The 16712-nt window shown below is 42.2% G+C and overlaps 1 protein-coding gene across 4 annotated transcripts in view; it reads left to right on the plus strand.

Moving 5' to 3' along the window:
• FAM3D (FAM3 metabolism regulating signaling molecule D) overlaps positions 1–16712 on the plus strand; it is a 337775-nt gene that overhangs the window by 211845 nt on the left and 109218 nt on the right. For all 4 annotated transcript variants that reach the window (XM_069206542.1, XM_069206545.1, XM_069206544.1 and 1 more), the window contains one exon: positions 16193–16300. In XM_069206542.1, the coding sequence (XP_069062643.1) occupies positions 16193–16300 (108 nt within the window). The remainder of the gene's footprint in view (positions 1–16192; positions 16301–16712) is intronic.

The following is a 16712-nucleotide window of genomic DNA, read 5'->3' on the forward strand; positions in this document are numbered from 1 at the left end:
TGTCTGGAGCAACTAGCCGGCTTGATGAATAAATCCTGTATTAAGCTTAACGGAGCTGTGAGAAAATGGGTTGTTGGTTGACTGCGTTGTGATCTCTGGTCAAGCAACAGCCACAACCCCTTGCAGGGTGAACCACAAAAAGTCACTAAATGAACCTGTGCTTAACCCTGGGTAGCTAGGCACAAACAGCAGTCAGGCTAAACTTAGAGGCAATGTGTTAAGTATTTATGCAGTACACAGACAGCAACAAAGTGAAAACACAACACAATAAAAATCCCAAACCAGTTTAAAAATTAGAGATCATTTGACACTAAAACCATGATAATCTAATTAGGAGAACCAGAAAATGGCCACCTGGGCACGTTTAGCAACATAACCGAGGGTCCAGGAGTGGAGGGAGACATCTTGTGGGTGCAAGACTCTCTCAGGCTGGGTCCAGGTGCAGGTTTAGCATGGTGGGAGCCTGTTATATCCCTGTGGCGCAAAACAGGAGACCAACTGATTTAGCCCTTGGAGTCATTTCTGGAGTCCTGGGTGTATGTGATAATGCAGGGCTGGTCTCTGAAGGCCCCAAGCAGGATCCAGGCAGCAAAGCAGTCCTTCCATGTACAGAAGCAGTTTGGTAGAGTGCACAGCAGTCCTCAGAGAGTCCTTCCACCGGTCCAGTAGTGAACTGAGGAGCAGGTCTGAGATCGCTCTTTTTATACCCTGGTGCCCTGCTCCTAGAAGTTAGGAGACATTTCCAGAAGGGTACCCTGAAGTTGCAGGAATTTCCTTTCTCCCCTGCCATGGCTCCTGGCTGGCTGCACTGACAATACAGAGTTGTTAAGCCTATTTTGTAGTGGCAGAGCCCAGCCTATTTAGTTGCAAGTGGGGCTATGCTTAGCTCCACCCCCATCGGGTCAGTTAAAGGCCCATTCAGGCTCTGCTAAAACCCCTATGGTGTGAATATCTGTGGTGAATTCACAAAGTCCCCAATGTTAATACACCCAATTGTGATCTAAGGCAGGTTACAGGCACAGAGGGCTAAGGGCAGGAAAATGCCAACTTTTTAAAAGTGGCCTTTTCAAACTTGTGATAATAAATCTGACTTTACCATTAAAGAGGGTTTATCATTACAAGTTTATAGGCACCAAACATGACATATCTATTACCTTTGTTTTAGGAATTACAACTTATTAATTTTAGTAGAGAGTCCCTAATGTTATCCTAAAGGAGGTGGGAGGGGTAGTCCTCAGTAGTGAGAATACTAATTTGGGGGGTTTTCACTAGTAGGAGATGTAAAACTAAAACATACATGTCTCACCTTTTAATTACACAGTCCCCTGTCCTTTGAGCTACTTAGGGCCTACCTTAGGGTGACATATGTAATAAAAGGGGAGTTCAAGGCTTGGCAACGGGTTTTAAATGCCAAGTCGACACAGCAGTGGGACACTGCCTTCAGGCTGAAATGGCAGGCCTGGGACAAGTTTTAAGGTGCCACTTAAGTGGGTGGCACAATAAGTGCTGCAGGCCCACTGGTAGCATTTGATTTACAGGCCCTGTGCATATGGTATACCACTCTACAAGGGACTTACATGTAAATTAAATATGCCAATCAGGTATATGCAAATCAAATCATGTTTAGGAGAGGGAGCACATGCACTTTAGCACTGGTTAGCAGTGGTAAAGTGCACAAAGTCCTAAGGCCAGCAGAGCAAATATCCAGACAAAATGGATTGGGGGAAGACCACCATAAGGCTGATAGGTGTAACAGGAGCTAAAACGGAACTTATGATTCTCAGGCATTGTCCTTCTCCTCAACATGCCATGTGTTGGCCAGTATGTGTTGGGCCCTTGCCTGCCCCCAAAATAGCAATAAAAAGCCTGGGAGTATGGCTGGACAAAATCATTTCTATGGAAACCCAAGCACCAAACTATCAGCCAGCTGGTTCAGAATCCTGGGGAGGGTACGCAATGTTCTGGCTTTGCTCCCTTTGCTCCCCCAGCCCGTGAGAAGAATGATAGTCCATGCATTGATTCTATCTCACCTGGACTAAGGTAACCCACTCTACCTAGGTACTCAAATGGCAGTTATTCGGAAACTACAAGTTGTGCATAATGCTGCTGCCTCACTTTGTTAGCGATCCCCAGGTTTGAGTCAGCCAATCAAGGTCACGGGTGACCTCCACTTGCTCGCAGTTGCTCAAAGAACTGAATTCAAAGCCCTTTGTACTGCACATAGAGTCCTTCATGCATCTGGGCCACCTATTTTATGTCAGCTCATTCACCCTCATGGTTTTTCAACATTAATGTGGCTAAACTCTGGAATTCCCACCACCTGGCCATTCAATCCATGGACAATGAGCTTCTCTCTTGAAAACTCTTCAAACTTGGCTTTTTATGAACTCATTTTCCAGGTGGTACCTCTTTTCAACTAGCGCTGGGATGCCTACGGGTCAGAATACCCTTTTTAAATTCTATAGTATAGTAGTATAAATATCATTACATTGACTAAGCAGGTTGAAGAAACTCAAAATCAAAATAGGCTAAATAATCCTAGATTTTATGGTCCTTGAGAGGGTGCCAAGAGGGATAATATTCTTACCTTCCTAAAGTCATGTATCCACGGTCTAGGCATATTTTTTCACAGGTATATCCCTTTGTTAAAGGCAAAAAGCTCATCATTTTAGTAAGAAACTTCTGCCACATAGCAAAGGAGGGAAACTTGGAGGAATCATTATGTTATTGCTGGAGTAAAAAGAACTCATGCGAGTTGTCCAAGCCACAAATGTTGAAAAATCAGCTAAACTAGTTAAGTAATCAGCTATTCTTATATCAAGATTTAGTAGATCTTGCTATGAGGCTCACTTTAAAAGAAATAAACATAAGATACAGATATGTTCACCTTACCTCCTTAAATCATCCCTAATGGCAAATCTTACCCATTTAATGACTGTGGGGGTGATTCTGATTCTGGCGGGCAGCGGAGGCCGCCCGCCAGAATTCCGCCCCCATTATACCGCTCCGCGGTCAGAAGACCGCGGAGGGTATTATGAGTTTTTCCCTGGGCTGGCGGGCGGTCTCCAAAAGACCGCCCGCCAGCCCAGGGAAAAACTCCCTTCCCACGAGGATGCCGGCTCAGAAACGAGCCGGCGGAGTGGGAAGGTGCGACGGGTGCAGTGGCACCCGTCGCGTATTTCAGTGTCTGCAAGGCAGACACTGAAATACTTTGCGGGGCCCTCTTACGGGGGCCCCTGCCGTGCCCATGCCATTGGCATGGGCACGGCAGGGGCCCCCAGGGGCCCCGCGACCCCCCCCCTACCTCCATCCTGTTCATGGCGGCTTTCCGGCCATGAACAGGATGGCGGTAGGGGGGGTCAGAATCCTCATGGCTGCGGAGCGCGCTCCGCAGCCATGGAGGATTCAAACGAGCAGCGGAAAGTCAGCGGGAGACCGCTGACTTTCCGCTTCTGACCGCGGCTGAACCGCCGCGGTCAGAATGCTCGTTGGAGCACCGCCAGCCTGTTGGCGGTGCTCCCGTGGTCGGTGGCCCAGGCGGCCACCGGCCGCCAGGGTCAGAATGACCCCCTGTGATAGACTTAAAGCCTATCTCAGAAAGTGTAGAGTGAAATAAATGGATATATCACAGACTAATGTTAAGTAACTCAAGTAAACAATTTCTGGTATCTTAATGATTATGTTAACATTGTTGTTTGTGGGATGGCTGTCTTCATGACATCCACACTCTTGCATCACACTCTTGAACTGCCTTTCTGTCCCTTTTGTGCTTATTATATCTATTTTCGTTTCCTTTTATCTTTACTTAGTGTTTTTATTTATTTTTCCCTTCATATTTCAGGTTCTCTCAAAATGACTATTGGCTTTTGGGTTGGTATTTTCGTACACACACACACACAAATATATATATTTTGCCAGTATTTTCATTGTGTCAATGAACTGCATGTAAGAGGCTTGTACAACCCCATCAAAAATCTACGCATTTAAACTCATCTATTGAGAAGTAATTCAACGGTAGTGCTACTCCAATAAACTCACTGCAGTGATATTGAGTCTCTTAAACAATAAATGCAATAGGTATGCAATGTTTTTTATTCACAAGCTATTAGTCAAACGTAGTATGGAGCTTTTATGACACATATCCATACATTTTTCGGTAGTATCACAGCAGCATTATGATGAAGGAAGTTAGTCCCAATTAGATGCCATTGCCAATTCCGTTTACTTAATAATCGTAAATATATATGCACAATGCACAATGATCCAGCTTTTCAAAATATAATTCAATTGAAAGTTATATTGATTGACAATGAAATCTTTATTCTGACATGTGTTTCCAAGGATAGTTTTTTCCCAGAAAATCATATAAAGCTTTTGAAAGTACAAGCAACACTAGATTTCTTACTGCTGGGATAATTTTAAATTCCAATCCAGACTCCAGGGCATACATTGTCTTTCTCATCCTCATCCTCATCTATGTATTTATTAAAGAATTGACTATAGGCCTGATATAGAGCTTGGCAGAGGGGATTACTCCATCATAAATGTGACGGATATCCTGTCTGCCATATTACAGTCCCATAATGGCCTATGGAGATCGTAATATGGCAGACATGATATCCATAGCATTTGTGACATAGTAACCCATTCACGAAGCTCTAAATCAGGCCCTTTGTCTTTACTAGTAAATCTATTACTGCTTATAGAATTGAATCACAAATAGGGTACATCTTTATGTACATTTCATGCTCCTGCAATAACTTCTGTTCATCATATCTTCATAGGGAAGTCCTAATGGTAGATAGTGTTTTCAATAATTATTATTTGATCATTTATTTTAAAAGAACTCCTCAGTGCTTACACGAGAATATTTTCTCATTAGTAAATTAAGACACTTTTTGTATAATCAGGATGCTCATAAAACTGCATGAAGAGCGGTGCATATTTAATATTTGCAAATGAGCACTACTTTACATTTCTCTTAGCTATTCCTGTTAAATCAAATGAAACATTTAGACTATTTATATCTTTGCCTCAAGATTCTCTGATATGCTTTCTGACATTGAGGCAGTAAAGCTTGAGCTCAACAAAATCACTGTTTTAGAAGCCAAGAAATGCTCTTTAAAAATTAAAGAAATATATTTAGAAGGCTAAAATAAGAATTGAAAAGTATTAACAAATTGCTTTAAAATTTAAAAAAGAGAGTAACCCTTACAGAAAGGATAAAACATGCCAATGTCTCATTTCAGTATGCCAAAGCTCCAGGTCATGGTGGCCTGTCAATAAATTTAAACTCCCAGCTTTTTATTTTAAAATCTCCTAAGCTACCTATCTTGCTGAATCTTTTATATATGATGGAACTAAAAACTGCTCTTTTTTTGGAAGCTGCCATTACACTTATTCCTAAACTGAATAAAGATAACCATTACTGTAAGAATGTTGTACCACTATCTTTGAAAAATTGTGATTGTAAAATGTTTGCCGAAGTATTAACCTCTAGTGTAGAGTCATTTATTGTGTCTTCTATCAATCTCAATCAATCAGGATTGATTGGGGGCTGATTGTACTCAGACAATACTAGAGTTTAGTTAGTTGTTATATTGAAAATATCTTCATTAAAACAATCCTAGCCTTCATCACTTGATGCTGAAAAGGCATTTTTTCTGATTAATTGTTTCTGATAACATTTTCATAGATCACATTCTACCCTACGTTTCTTAATATGATATATATTATTTACACTTTCAGTTACAACATGGTACTAGGTAACCTTATCTACTTTGGCAAATGTCTTGAATATTTCCCAAATTCTATTAGAAATAATCTTTATATTATGGGCTGATTGCAAACATGACTATATAAAACTCTGTGCCTATGCACAAGATATTATATTAGATGTGTCAGATCCTGATTCGTCCTTACAAGTGTCTTTCTATGCTAAGTGTGAGAAATTGCATCTTTTTATGTGGTCATCCCCCTTTTTTGTGGACTGATGCTGCTGGCTTTTAACTCCAGCCTGCTATCCAGTGAACCATGTATTATGTGCCCTGACCACTAAAACATGGTAATATTTGGCTAACAACTAACTGGTATATTCACTTTCCCAGTAGGTCCATTGTACATGCTGAAGGAAATACACCATTGTCATGGAAAGTTGGATGTCACCAATGGATTGCAGTGCATGTTGTGCCGTCCACTAGGCTGACAAAGAAAACATCGTTTGAGGGCTACCTTTGTGGCTTGACCTGTAGCAATCAAGCCTACAGGCGGACATGTCAAAATAACCCAAAGTAAACCTTTTTGACAAGAACGAGACAGACTTTTAAGTGTTAAATCAGTCACTCCTAAGTAGGCCCTGTAGCTCACAAGGAGAGGTGCATAGTATTTAAAAGTGGTACATGCAAAAACTTAATGTTGGCACGTATTTAAAGTAACTAGCCTCCTAGGGATATTTTGACTGAAAAGTGTTGTAGTTGTCCTATGAGAAATAAACAGTTTAGTATAGCTGCCGAGGAGTGAACAGCTGATGTCCCCAAAAATATCCCTGGCTAGCATACAAGCTTCCTCCAGGGGCAGAAAAATTGTACCATATTAGATTTGCCTCAAAATAATGCACTGTCGGGTAGTTTGTCATAAAACACACAGAGTGTGCAGCAAAAGTGGGAAGTTTTGTCCTTGGAAATGTTTCCATTAATGGTTAAGCAGTGTCCAGAAGTTACCCCATCTACTAGCCTGTAAATTCTACACCTCACTCACAACTCATCAGAACACTTTCTGGGTTTGTGGAAGAACAGAAGATAGCTACACCTGCTGTTTTTGACTTGTGCTGAGACTTGAAGGGCTGGACTTGCTGCCACTTGTAACAGTACTTAGATGTAGACTCCAAGGGTCAGTTGGATTACCTTATTTGTGGCCACAAGGACACAGCATGCTGCAAAGGGCGTTTTTGCTGAAGTGCCCAGCTGATCAGTAGCTTCAGGAACTTTAATGGACCTTGCAGTTGGCTTCTGCTGGAGTGGGTCCTGGCCACCAGTCCTCTTCCCAAGGTCCTATGAGCCTTATAAGCGACAAAAAGGAGATGTTTCCGAACTCTGATAAGTTGAAACTTAGAACATTTTGGATTTCCAGTCCCTCCGGGAATATAATATTATATATATATATATATTTAATTATATTTTAACCAAAAATTATGTTACATTATTGTTTACATTCAAATGGGTATTAAAACAAGTTAAAAGAAAATAATACAGGTTTTATTTTTAGATATTGTTCAACATTAAATTACATTTTTAACATTATTTGCTATCAGATTTTATTTTAAGTCTCTACCACCATTATTTTTCATAGGAGCATATTGAAGTAAGAGTGGCTGGCCATGTGTGGTGCTGAATCTACATTTACTGCTGTTTGGGCCCTTTTTGGTGGTAGTAACTTTAGAAGTGTAGTTTGTGAATAGCAATGTGTCTATTCATTTATGGATGGGTGCAAGGCCCCCTTAAACCCTCCAATAACACCACCTAAACCCCTCCCTACTGTTTTCATAACCCTTCACATTTAGCAGTAAGCATGCCCCTTTTTTCAGGCACTCCTGAAGAACCTCCCACATTTAATACTATGCACTGAACTTACATGAGTAAGGATTTCCCCGTAGAAAAGGTAGGAGGGCTGGTGGTGAAGGTTTACACTGGTTGGATTGTAAATGGCATTTTGTAGTAAGTAAGTAGTACTACTGTAGTGATACAGTAACTAGCCCCTCCCCCCGAGTCACAAGGTTTGATTCCTTACAACCTGGACTAAGAACTCAGCTAATGTGATAAACTGAATCAGAAGCTCAGTAGGACTACAAGCATTACATTACCCAACGAACACTAAGAAGTGCTTCCTGGTATTAAGCAGCACCATAGGATGTGTCAGGGATGATTAGTGGATATCCTAAAGGAATGACACTCTGAAGTCACCAGGAAACCAAATATGAGTTTAAAATGCAGCAAGAAAGCAAGGAAGACTAGTCTATGATTATTCTACTTGGGTTTTGTTGTTTTGGTATGTCACTAAAGTATTATTTCTTTTTCCTTTTGTTTCCTCCATTTTTGTCTGTTTGGATTATTGGCGCTGGGTTTAGAAGCATGTTTTAGGTCTCATCTAAATATTTTATATACTTTTTAGATTCTGGGAATATTAAAAGCATATATGAACTTTTGGCAGTGTTTAATTCTTTTATTGAATAGTGAAATAGTTGGCTTATGAAAATCATGAGCAGTATGCACTATTACATTTACCCACAGAACGGATCAAACCATTAGTTACATCAGTACCTTGTTTTAACAAGTCTGCGTTGAATGCAGGTCCACTAAAAACACCCCAGGTTCTGAACATTCAATGCAAGGTGTAGCGACAGGTACCTGTAAAAAGAGTGCTGTCACCATGCACATGAAATAGTGGTGAGCACATCACAAGACTCTCCACATACCAACAAAATACACACCAAGATGTCTCATATTTATGTGTGATACCTTCAACTCAGCCAGGCTTTTTACACAGATGCGCTTTACAGCTTCTAGTTTTTGAGCTCATAGTTACATTGTTAACAGCAACATTTCAAGTTCCTGATTACAATGTGAAATCTGCTTAAAAAACAGGACTGACTTAAAGTGAGGACACTAAGCAGCTATGAATGTCCATCAGCAGCACCACCTTAATGTAGTCATACAAAGAGAGCCCAAAAATACACAGCAAGCATGCTTCTCCTCTAATTAACTATGTGCTTTATAACAATAACAACATAAAATGAACATGCTTTGTAAACACTGAAATTTAAAATGTGTTGTCTATTTTTAGGGTTAGGCAGCTGAATAAACTCTGATAAACACTAATTTTAAAAGGTTTGGAAAACACTAAGAAAATGCCAGTGAAATCCACCAATATTAAACACTGAAAACAAGACAGCCTACATGTTTCTGATTGGTTGATTTCGATACTTACAGTGCTGATGTGAGAGGTCTGGTTTTTATTTGACTTTCAGCATTCCAAGGGAGAACATTGCTTTCTGTGCTATCTTCAGCCAACCCTTTAGTGATTTCTTATTTTTTTATTTTTTCTGTTTAGTGAGGACACATCAGCCACTCTCTTGTAAGGGAATTTGCTCCCTCCATCCCATCATCTTACCCTGCCTCTCAGCGACAACTCCCTGCTCTTTTTGTTCTTTTTTTTATTTCTACGAGGACCCAGAAGCTATATATTGCAACCAGGCAACATTCTTTGTGGCATTTGATTTCCCTTCCACCATTCATGCCATTAACATCCACGTGCCTCTTGCCACCCATTCTCTTATGGTTTTGTGTCTTTTTTTAAATTTGCTAGGGGCCAGCAACTAGAATCTGTTATCAGGTTGCTCACTTGTCTGCCATTGGGCAATATCCACCACATACTTGTTTTAGTTTCCGAGTTGTCCAGCTGCCATATTGTAACAGTAAATGAATACTAAAGTAAAAAGATGACCCCTACATTGGCATGTGCCCAGAGGGTGTCCATCTTTGAATGATATTTATTTTGCTTCAAGGGAACTCGTTTCAAGATGCCCACCATGTATGGACACAAAACCATGGTACCCATCATGAAAGGATTTTTCCTGACGCATATGAAATATTCCACAGCAATGGACACCAAGCATACACAGTGGCAATCTTTGCATGATTTTTATTTTGCTTTAACATAAATCCTTTCAGTATCACAGCCAAAACAAAAGGGCTGACCTGTTGGCTTTGCCAATGCTTTTTAAACATATGAGGGAAAAGTTTGTTTAATAGAGAAATCCTGATATATTTAGACATAATATACTTTTCCTTTATGTTGGTAGTTTGCATGATCTTTGCTGGGTCTGTAGGAGGTCTCCTATAAATCACCAGAATTTCTTTGGTGGATGCTAAAAGGGGTCTACTTGGTATGTGTACTTTATCTATCACTGTGGCCTATGCATTCATCAGTTCTTTTCCTCAGTTGGCTATCAGGATTCAGTACTCTCTACAGATGATCTGGAGTGGTGTGAAGCAATCACTCCCTCTGAGTGGCCTGACATAGGGAGTGAGGGTGCTGATGTGTCAGGGTCACTATTTACAATTCATCTTCTGTTCATTGACCTGTCCATACTCCACTCACTTACAAACCATGTTCTCCCATAGTAGTCTGTTCTCTACCTACACCAAGCCATCTCCCTCTGCACTGTACTCTCAAGTGGTCCCTGCACTCTTGCCATGTGCTCTTCTTTGGAGCTCTTGACCTGCACACTACTGCTGCATTTGATGTTTGGCCCTTATGCTGTGCCCTGCAACCCTAACGTCCCTTTTGCATTTCCTCTTAAGTATGTTCTACATTTGCCTACATCCATGCACTTCTTTTCTCCTGCACCCTCTTTCTCGGTCATCCTCTTGCACTATGCTCAATGCTTCCCTTTTAATGCTTTCCCTGGAAAATGAATATGCACTCCTCCTGCACTCTGCTATGTGGCCTGCACTACTCTTTGAACATAACTTGTACTGCACTCTCTAGTGCTGTTCTTCCTTTGTACCATTCACAGCTCTCCACTTCAGGCTTTGCTTCTATTTCACTGTGCAGTACCCTACTATCTTCTCGCACCTTACACTTTGTACCTACAGTTCCTTGTGCTGCACCCCGTATGTGCTGCACTTTCCATATGTTACAATTTCCTACACAATGGTTTGTCACTTTACTCTGTACTGATGTTTCTATTACTGATGCTCTATTGATTCCCTTTCTTGACCAAGTACTTTATTTTGTTGGTAATCCAGAAGCTCTCATGTGGGTCAGTAGTGAGTCCAATTTTGGCTGTATCTCTTATGTGGACTAAAGATGGTCTATAATGTATATGTAAAATTTCTCCTATAACATGCCCCTCCTGCTCCTATGTTCTTCTTCTCATTCCTAACAAATACAGATTGTCCTCTATGTTCAACCTTGAATAAAATTCTCTGATAGAGATTCTCAGATGCTCCCTGTTAGAACTGGGGTTTCTGGTTGTCAGAGTATGAACCCTGTACAAGCAGGAACCACCATGCTAGGGAGGGTAAGCTAGATACACACTTACACACTTAGAGATAACCTGTACTCACCCTCTGGTAGCTTGGAACAGAGCAGCCAGTCTTATCTATAGAGGGAACGTGTAAAGTATTTGTGCAACACACACACAGTAACACAATTCCCCACACAAGATTTGAACAATATATTATATTATTATGAGTAAAACAAGACTAAAATGACAAAACCCAATAGGTAGAACAGGAGTAATTAATTTTGAAAGAATAAACCAAAAAGTAGTACTTAGAATCCAAAAGCACTTATGGGTTACTAGAGGTCGCTCTAGACCGGAGTAATTTTGAAAGTTCAGGCGATGGACAGCAGGCCGGCTACAGGACCTGTGCAGTGCCCACTGAAAAAGTACCTTGGATGGAAGAATCATCTATGTCGAGGACTCGAAGCACAGAGCAGAGGTGGAAATGCGTCACTGTAGATCGTGAAGATGTAGGCAATGCATCAGTTCCAAGCTGCATAGTACTGAGGAAGTGTTGAAGTTAAGCAGCGATGGTGATGCGTCAACGTCGAGCTGCCCAGAGTAGAATATGAGGTTGGAATCTGGGGATGATGCTTTGTGATGTCAACGATGCAGTGTCCATGGCTCGAACAGCAGCAGGGATGCGTCAGTGTTGAGTCGAAATGCACTGGTTCCAGTCAGCCCAATGTCGTTGATGCGTTGATTTTCTTGGGTTGCAGCACAGATTCTCACTTCTAAGTGCCCAGGACTGTATTGGCACCACTTAGCAGAGCAAGACTCACAGCAAACAGAGTCAAGGTGCTGGTTGCAGGTTGCAGACAGTCTTTGATGTCCCGGAGGCTGCAGAAGAACAGGGCAAGCCAAAAAGCCCTTGGAGTCACTCAGGGTTCAGGTGAGATGGGTTCAGTCTTTGCCCTCAACAGGGCAGAGATCAGTAGGCAGTAGGGGAGCTCATCAAAGCAGAAAGCAGCCCTTCCAGGGCAGCAGTCCAGCAAAAGGGCAGTCCCTGTAACACAGTAGTCCTTACTCCTGTCAGAGATCTTCACAGGTCCAGCAGTTTAATGATTTGGTAGTGTCAGAGGCACAGTACTCCTACCCGGTTGTGCCTCTGAAGTGAGCGTGACTTTAAAACAGGTCCTAGAAACACACAGGTCCTCCTTTCTTCTCAGCCTTGGCTCCAGAGTATCAGCAGGAGGTAATCAGCTGGTTGTGTGGGACAGAGGACACTGCCTACCCAGGTGTGTCACCTCTTTCTCCCTCTTCCTGCCCAGGAAGAACTATCAGAATGCAGATGAATGCAGATGAGTTCCCCATCACACTCACTCTTACTGTGTTTGTGGCTGTCTAGAGGGAATGCACAAAGTGTAGCTGTCACCCACCCCAGACTTGTATTGGAGACAGGTTGCAGGCACTGAGAGCTGTAAAAGCAGAGACATTTCCACTTTGTAAAATTAGCATCATTTACCCTAATTCCGAACTCCACTACTCCTAGCCCTACCATACAGTACACTTCCAAATAAAGACTTGGGTCCAGTCAGGTACATTTACTCAACCTTACGCTCAGCCATGGGTAGGTGTGGCTGTAAGCAGTAAGGCTTATCAAAGGAACAATGTGTAAAGCACTTAACAACACCAAACAACAGAAAAAGAAAGTCACACAACACAGAAGAAACAAGACACCAGGTTAGAAAAATAGATTAGACTTTTTGGTCTTAGAGACCTTGATCATCAAAATCCATTGGAAGGTTCCGTAGATAAAGATTTTTAAAGAAAAAAAATAACTTTAACATCATCCACAAACAAGCAGTGGTCAACAAAAACTTTGTAAACTTTTAAAAAGTTTGGAAATTTAGTTCAGCAACTCCAGCCAGAGATAGGCAACTAAGTCTGGCAGAACAGATGTCCACGGGGCCAGAGAGGATACTATGCACAGTTACCTGGCCACCAGAGGGTTTTTATAGTAAGATCCAAACTTTACAGGATGACCTCCATTGACGATAATGAAGTGGTCCTGATGCTGAGGGATGCATGCTCCAAAATGCTCAAAGATGCTCTGAATGCTGTGCAGTCCACGGGTGTGAAGTCTGGTCAACTTCTCGGTTCACAGGTGAGAGGGGGTGACTCTGACCAAGGAGTTTGTGGTCCCACAAAGTCCTATTTGCAGGGCTCCAAGAGCTGCTGCTGCAGACCGTGTACTTTTACAACACAGCGGTCACAGTGCAAATCCAGTCACAACCAACACTCACTAATCCAGCAGACAGCAGGGCACCTTTTGGCTATCTCCAAATTGTCCTTGAGGGTGCCCGGTGTTTGGTAGCAGCAAGACTTCTGCTGTGGCTACCAGAGAGGAGACTTGGGATCCTGCATCTTTAATGTCCTCAGTGTTGTTCTGGGGGGCCAGACCACTGACCTTTGGAGTCACTACTTTGGTCTTGGGCTGGGGATCAGTGTTTCCCCAAGCTAGGCAGGCAAAACATGGTCCAAACTCTACTAGTCCAAAGTACAGCAGGTGCAGTCGCTCTGGCATAGCAGCCTCTCTTTGTGCTCTTCCCACGCGTGCAGAGTGGTCTTCTTCTCATCCTCTTTCCAGACCCAGTGAGTACTGGGGGCCACATATTTATCCCAGGAAAGTGCCCTGAGGGGGACCACTAGGTCACTAGCATATGGGTTTCTGGGTCCCCTCCTACCTAATGATGAAGTTCCTGTGATGTGCAACATCGGGCTATCACAGAATGCCACATTCTAGCCCCTTCCAAGATGGCATGACCCTTTGTCAGTTGTGTGGAGCAAGGTATCCCACCCTAGAGGTGTGGCTACCAGGGGATAACAAGCCCACATTAAAAACAGTTTGGGAAGAGTTTCCCACTTCTGGCCATCTCCATACTGCCTGCAAGGACAAAAGGCATCCTCTTCAGGGATGTTGGGGCAGGCAGCCCATCAAAGGTAGCTTCTTCTTTGAAGCACACCTCTGGGCTAAACCCCTAAGTGGTCATCCTGTCAGAGAATGTGACTCCTCACTGCTGTGGCACTATCTTTGTCCTTGAGCCTGGAAGTCATTCATACATCTCCCCAGATGGGCAGAAAGCTGTCTGTGCGAGAGTACCTTTGTGAGGCTGCTGGAGGAGCAGAATACAGAGTGGTCACTTTTCCAAAAGTATCTGACTAATAATAGTGACATGAATTGACTTAAACATCAGATTGTAATTAATGTCACAATTCATTTCATACTTCACATGACCCAATTTGGTAACCTCAGTCAAGCATTAGTCAGGTGAGGACGCCACCCCAGTCGCCCTTTGTTAGCCAATGGAGCTACCAACCTTACCCACAGCAAAACAACAGTTTGGAAGTGTTGCTGTCAAGACATATCGAAGTATGCATGTCTCACTTAACAAAATACAGCTCCCTACCATAGGGATCTCTAGGCCTTCCTTAGGGGAGACTTGTATATCATGTTAAGGGGCAGGGTGCCATTAGTTTGAATGGCAAAGTCAAACTGAGAATGGACATACTATCCTTCTAGTCTATAGTGGGAGGCTAGAAGCCATTTTGTACCTTGTCCCATGAAGAGTGGCACGGACAGTGCTGCAGCCCTGAGTGGACACTCTGCCTTACATGTCCTGGGTACCACATACCAGGGACCTATAAGTAAGGCAAGCCTTGCCAATTGGGTGAATCCAATTCGACGTATGTGTTACATTGTTCTTCCTGGGCACCATCTGCTGCTCTTCCTCTGCGTTGTGCAGAGCAGCTCCCGAACTTCTGAATGTTTCACTCCCATTGCACACTGAGTTTGACATGGGCTTTTTATTTGCCTCCCATGTGTGATTTGTTTTTCTCCTTCTGTTTTCAAAAATTACTTCACTGAATAAATTATAAGTACTTTGTCTGACCTCTATGGGACTTTAAATGGTTGCCTGTCATCCAGTCGTCTTAATTATTTGTCCTAACAGAGACCCATGCACAGCAAATGAAGCACTGTATTTCATGTTGGGAGACATGATATTCAAAATTTCCTCCAGAGATGCAACTTGAAATGAGGAGATAGGTACACTGCCAAAAAAGAGAAAACTTTAAGTGTGCATCTTGAACCACATGAGCAGCAGGCATAGTATTCCTCACTCTCCTATTCTAGCAATAGTGCAGGACAGCATTAAAGCAAACATCAGGAGTTGTAGATTTCAAATTAGATATTACTTTTAGAATCTGAGTGTATGGATTGTAGGTTTATAGGTTTTTTGTGTACTGTGCTCATTATATCTAGAAAGAAAGAAATATTGTCCACCCTGCCCAAAAGTGAGCTTTACATAAAAAATCATTTTTTTACAAAGACTGCATAACAATGAATAGGAGCAAGATGTACGAAATCATTGTACAGCTCCAAACTCTGCCTTTCACTAAATATTAGTGTTTAGGAGCTCAAAATATATTTTACAGTGTACTAAAGCACTTTTGCGATTAAGAAAAGCCTTCCCGATCACAAATGGGCTTTTGAGATTCGTTCCAAATCGCCATTAGGAGAGGGTATGAAAGGGGAGGCCACTCCTATTTGTGAAGTGTAAAGTGATGCAACAGTGACCACAATTGTAGCTGCAAACACTTGAAAAGTTACGAGTATCTCAAAAGAATTGTACTGCTTCCTTCCTATTGAGCATCCTTGGGGAGGCCACTGAGCATTCTGCGGGCTATGGGATAAGTGCATGCCTCCCAAATGTCTTCCGAAATGGAAATACGTTTTAAAGCATCACTTTAAGATGCATGGCCTGCCTTCAAATAAAGACGTTTCTGTTTGGAAATGGTGTTACAGGGATGGGTGTGTTCTATCCTTGCAGACCATCACTCGTGTTCATAGCCAATTCCACTGGATCACAAATAGCAACCTGCCTAATTAATATTCATAGGCAGGTCTTTCTGTGCCACCCTGTTACTGGAAATGTGAAATGACTACTTATAAGTCAACAGGCCACATAACAAAATGACAGTCAGATCAATAAAAGTGTGCAGTTTGGACCCATTTAGACCTGCCTGTTATTTCTGGCCTTTCGTATGGTAGTGTTGTCACAGTGTTGCTGTACGCCATGGTTTTCACCTGATTTTTCATTAAATGTTCTTTATTTTCTTTTTTAGGTCTTTTGCGCCTTGCAGTGGTTCTGATCACATTATTTACAACATGGATGCTCACGCGTACATATTTTGAAACATATCTGAAATCGGACCAACTCAAACACGTTTTCGGTAAGATTAGTTTGAGTAAATATAACACCTGTGTTAATCTGAAGTTTGAATGGTATTTTTGGGGCTGATTTAAAATTTGACAGGAGGCCTGTTTCTTCACTAGGGCAACAGAGTTTCCTCTCCACCTACAACTAAATGGGGCCCTTTGTGATCGATAAATGTTACAACAACATCAAGCACTACAAATGTTGCCACATCCAGCATGTGGTTGGGTGTTCATCACCCGGTGCGCACAGCTTTTGACTATGCATGCTGTGAGTTTGGTCACAGTGCTTGGACGGCCCTGCAACCAACCCCCCATTGCAGCACACAGCTGATTGTGTCATGTAACAATATAAAGGGTGTCAGTTTAATTAAGGCAAACCTACTGGCTTTATCAAAGGTGGGCCTATTAGTTTATCAAGGAATTAGC

Source organism: Pleurodeles waltl, chromosome 9 (genome assembly GCF_031143425.1).
Source record: "Pleurodeles waltl isolate 20211129_DDA chromosome 9, aPleWal1.hap1.20221129, whole genome shotgun sequence".
In the NCBI taxonomy this organism is placed as follows: domain Eukaryota; kingdom Metazoa; phylum Chordata; class Amphibia; order Caudata; family Salamandridae; genus Pleurodeles; species Pleurodeles waltl.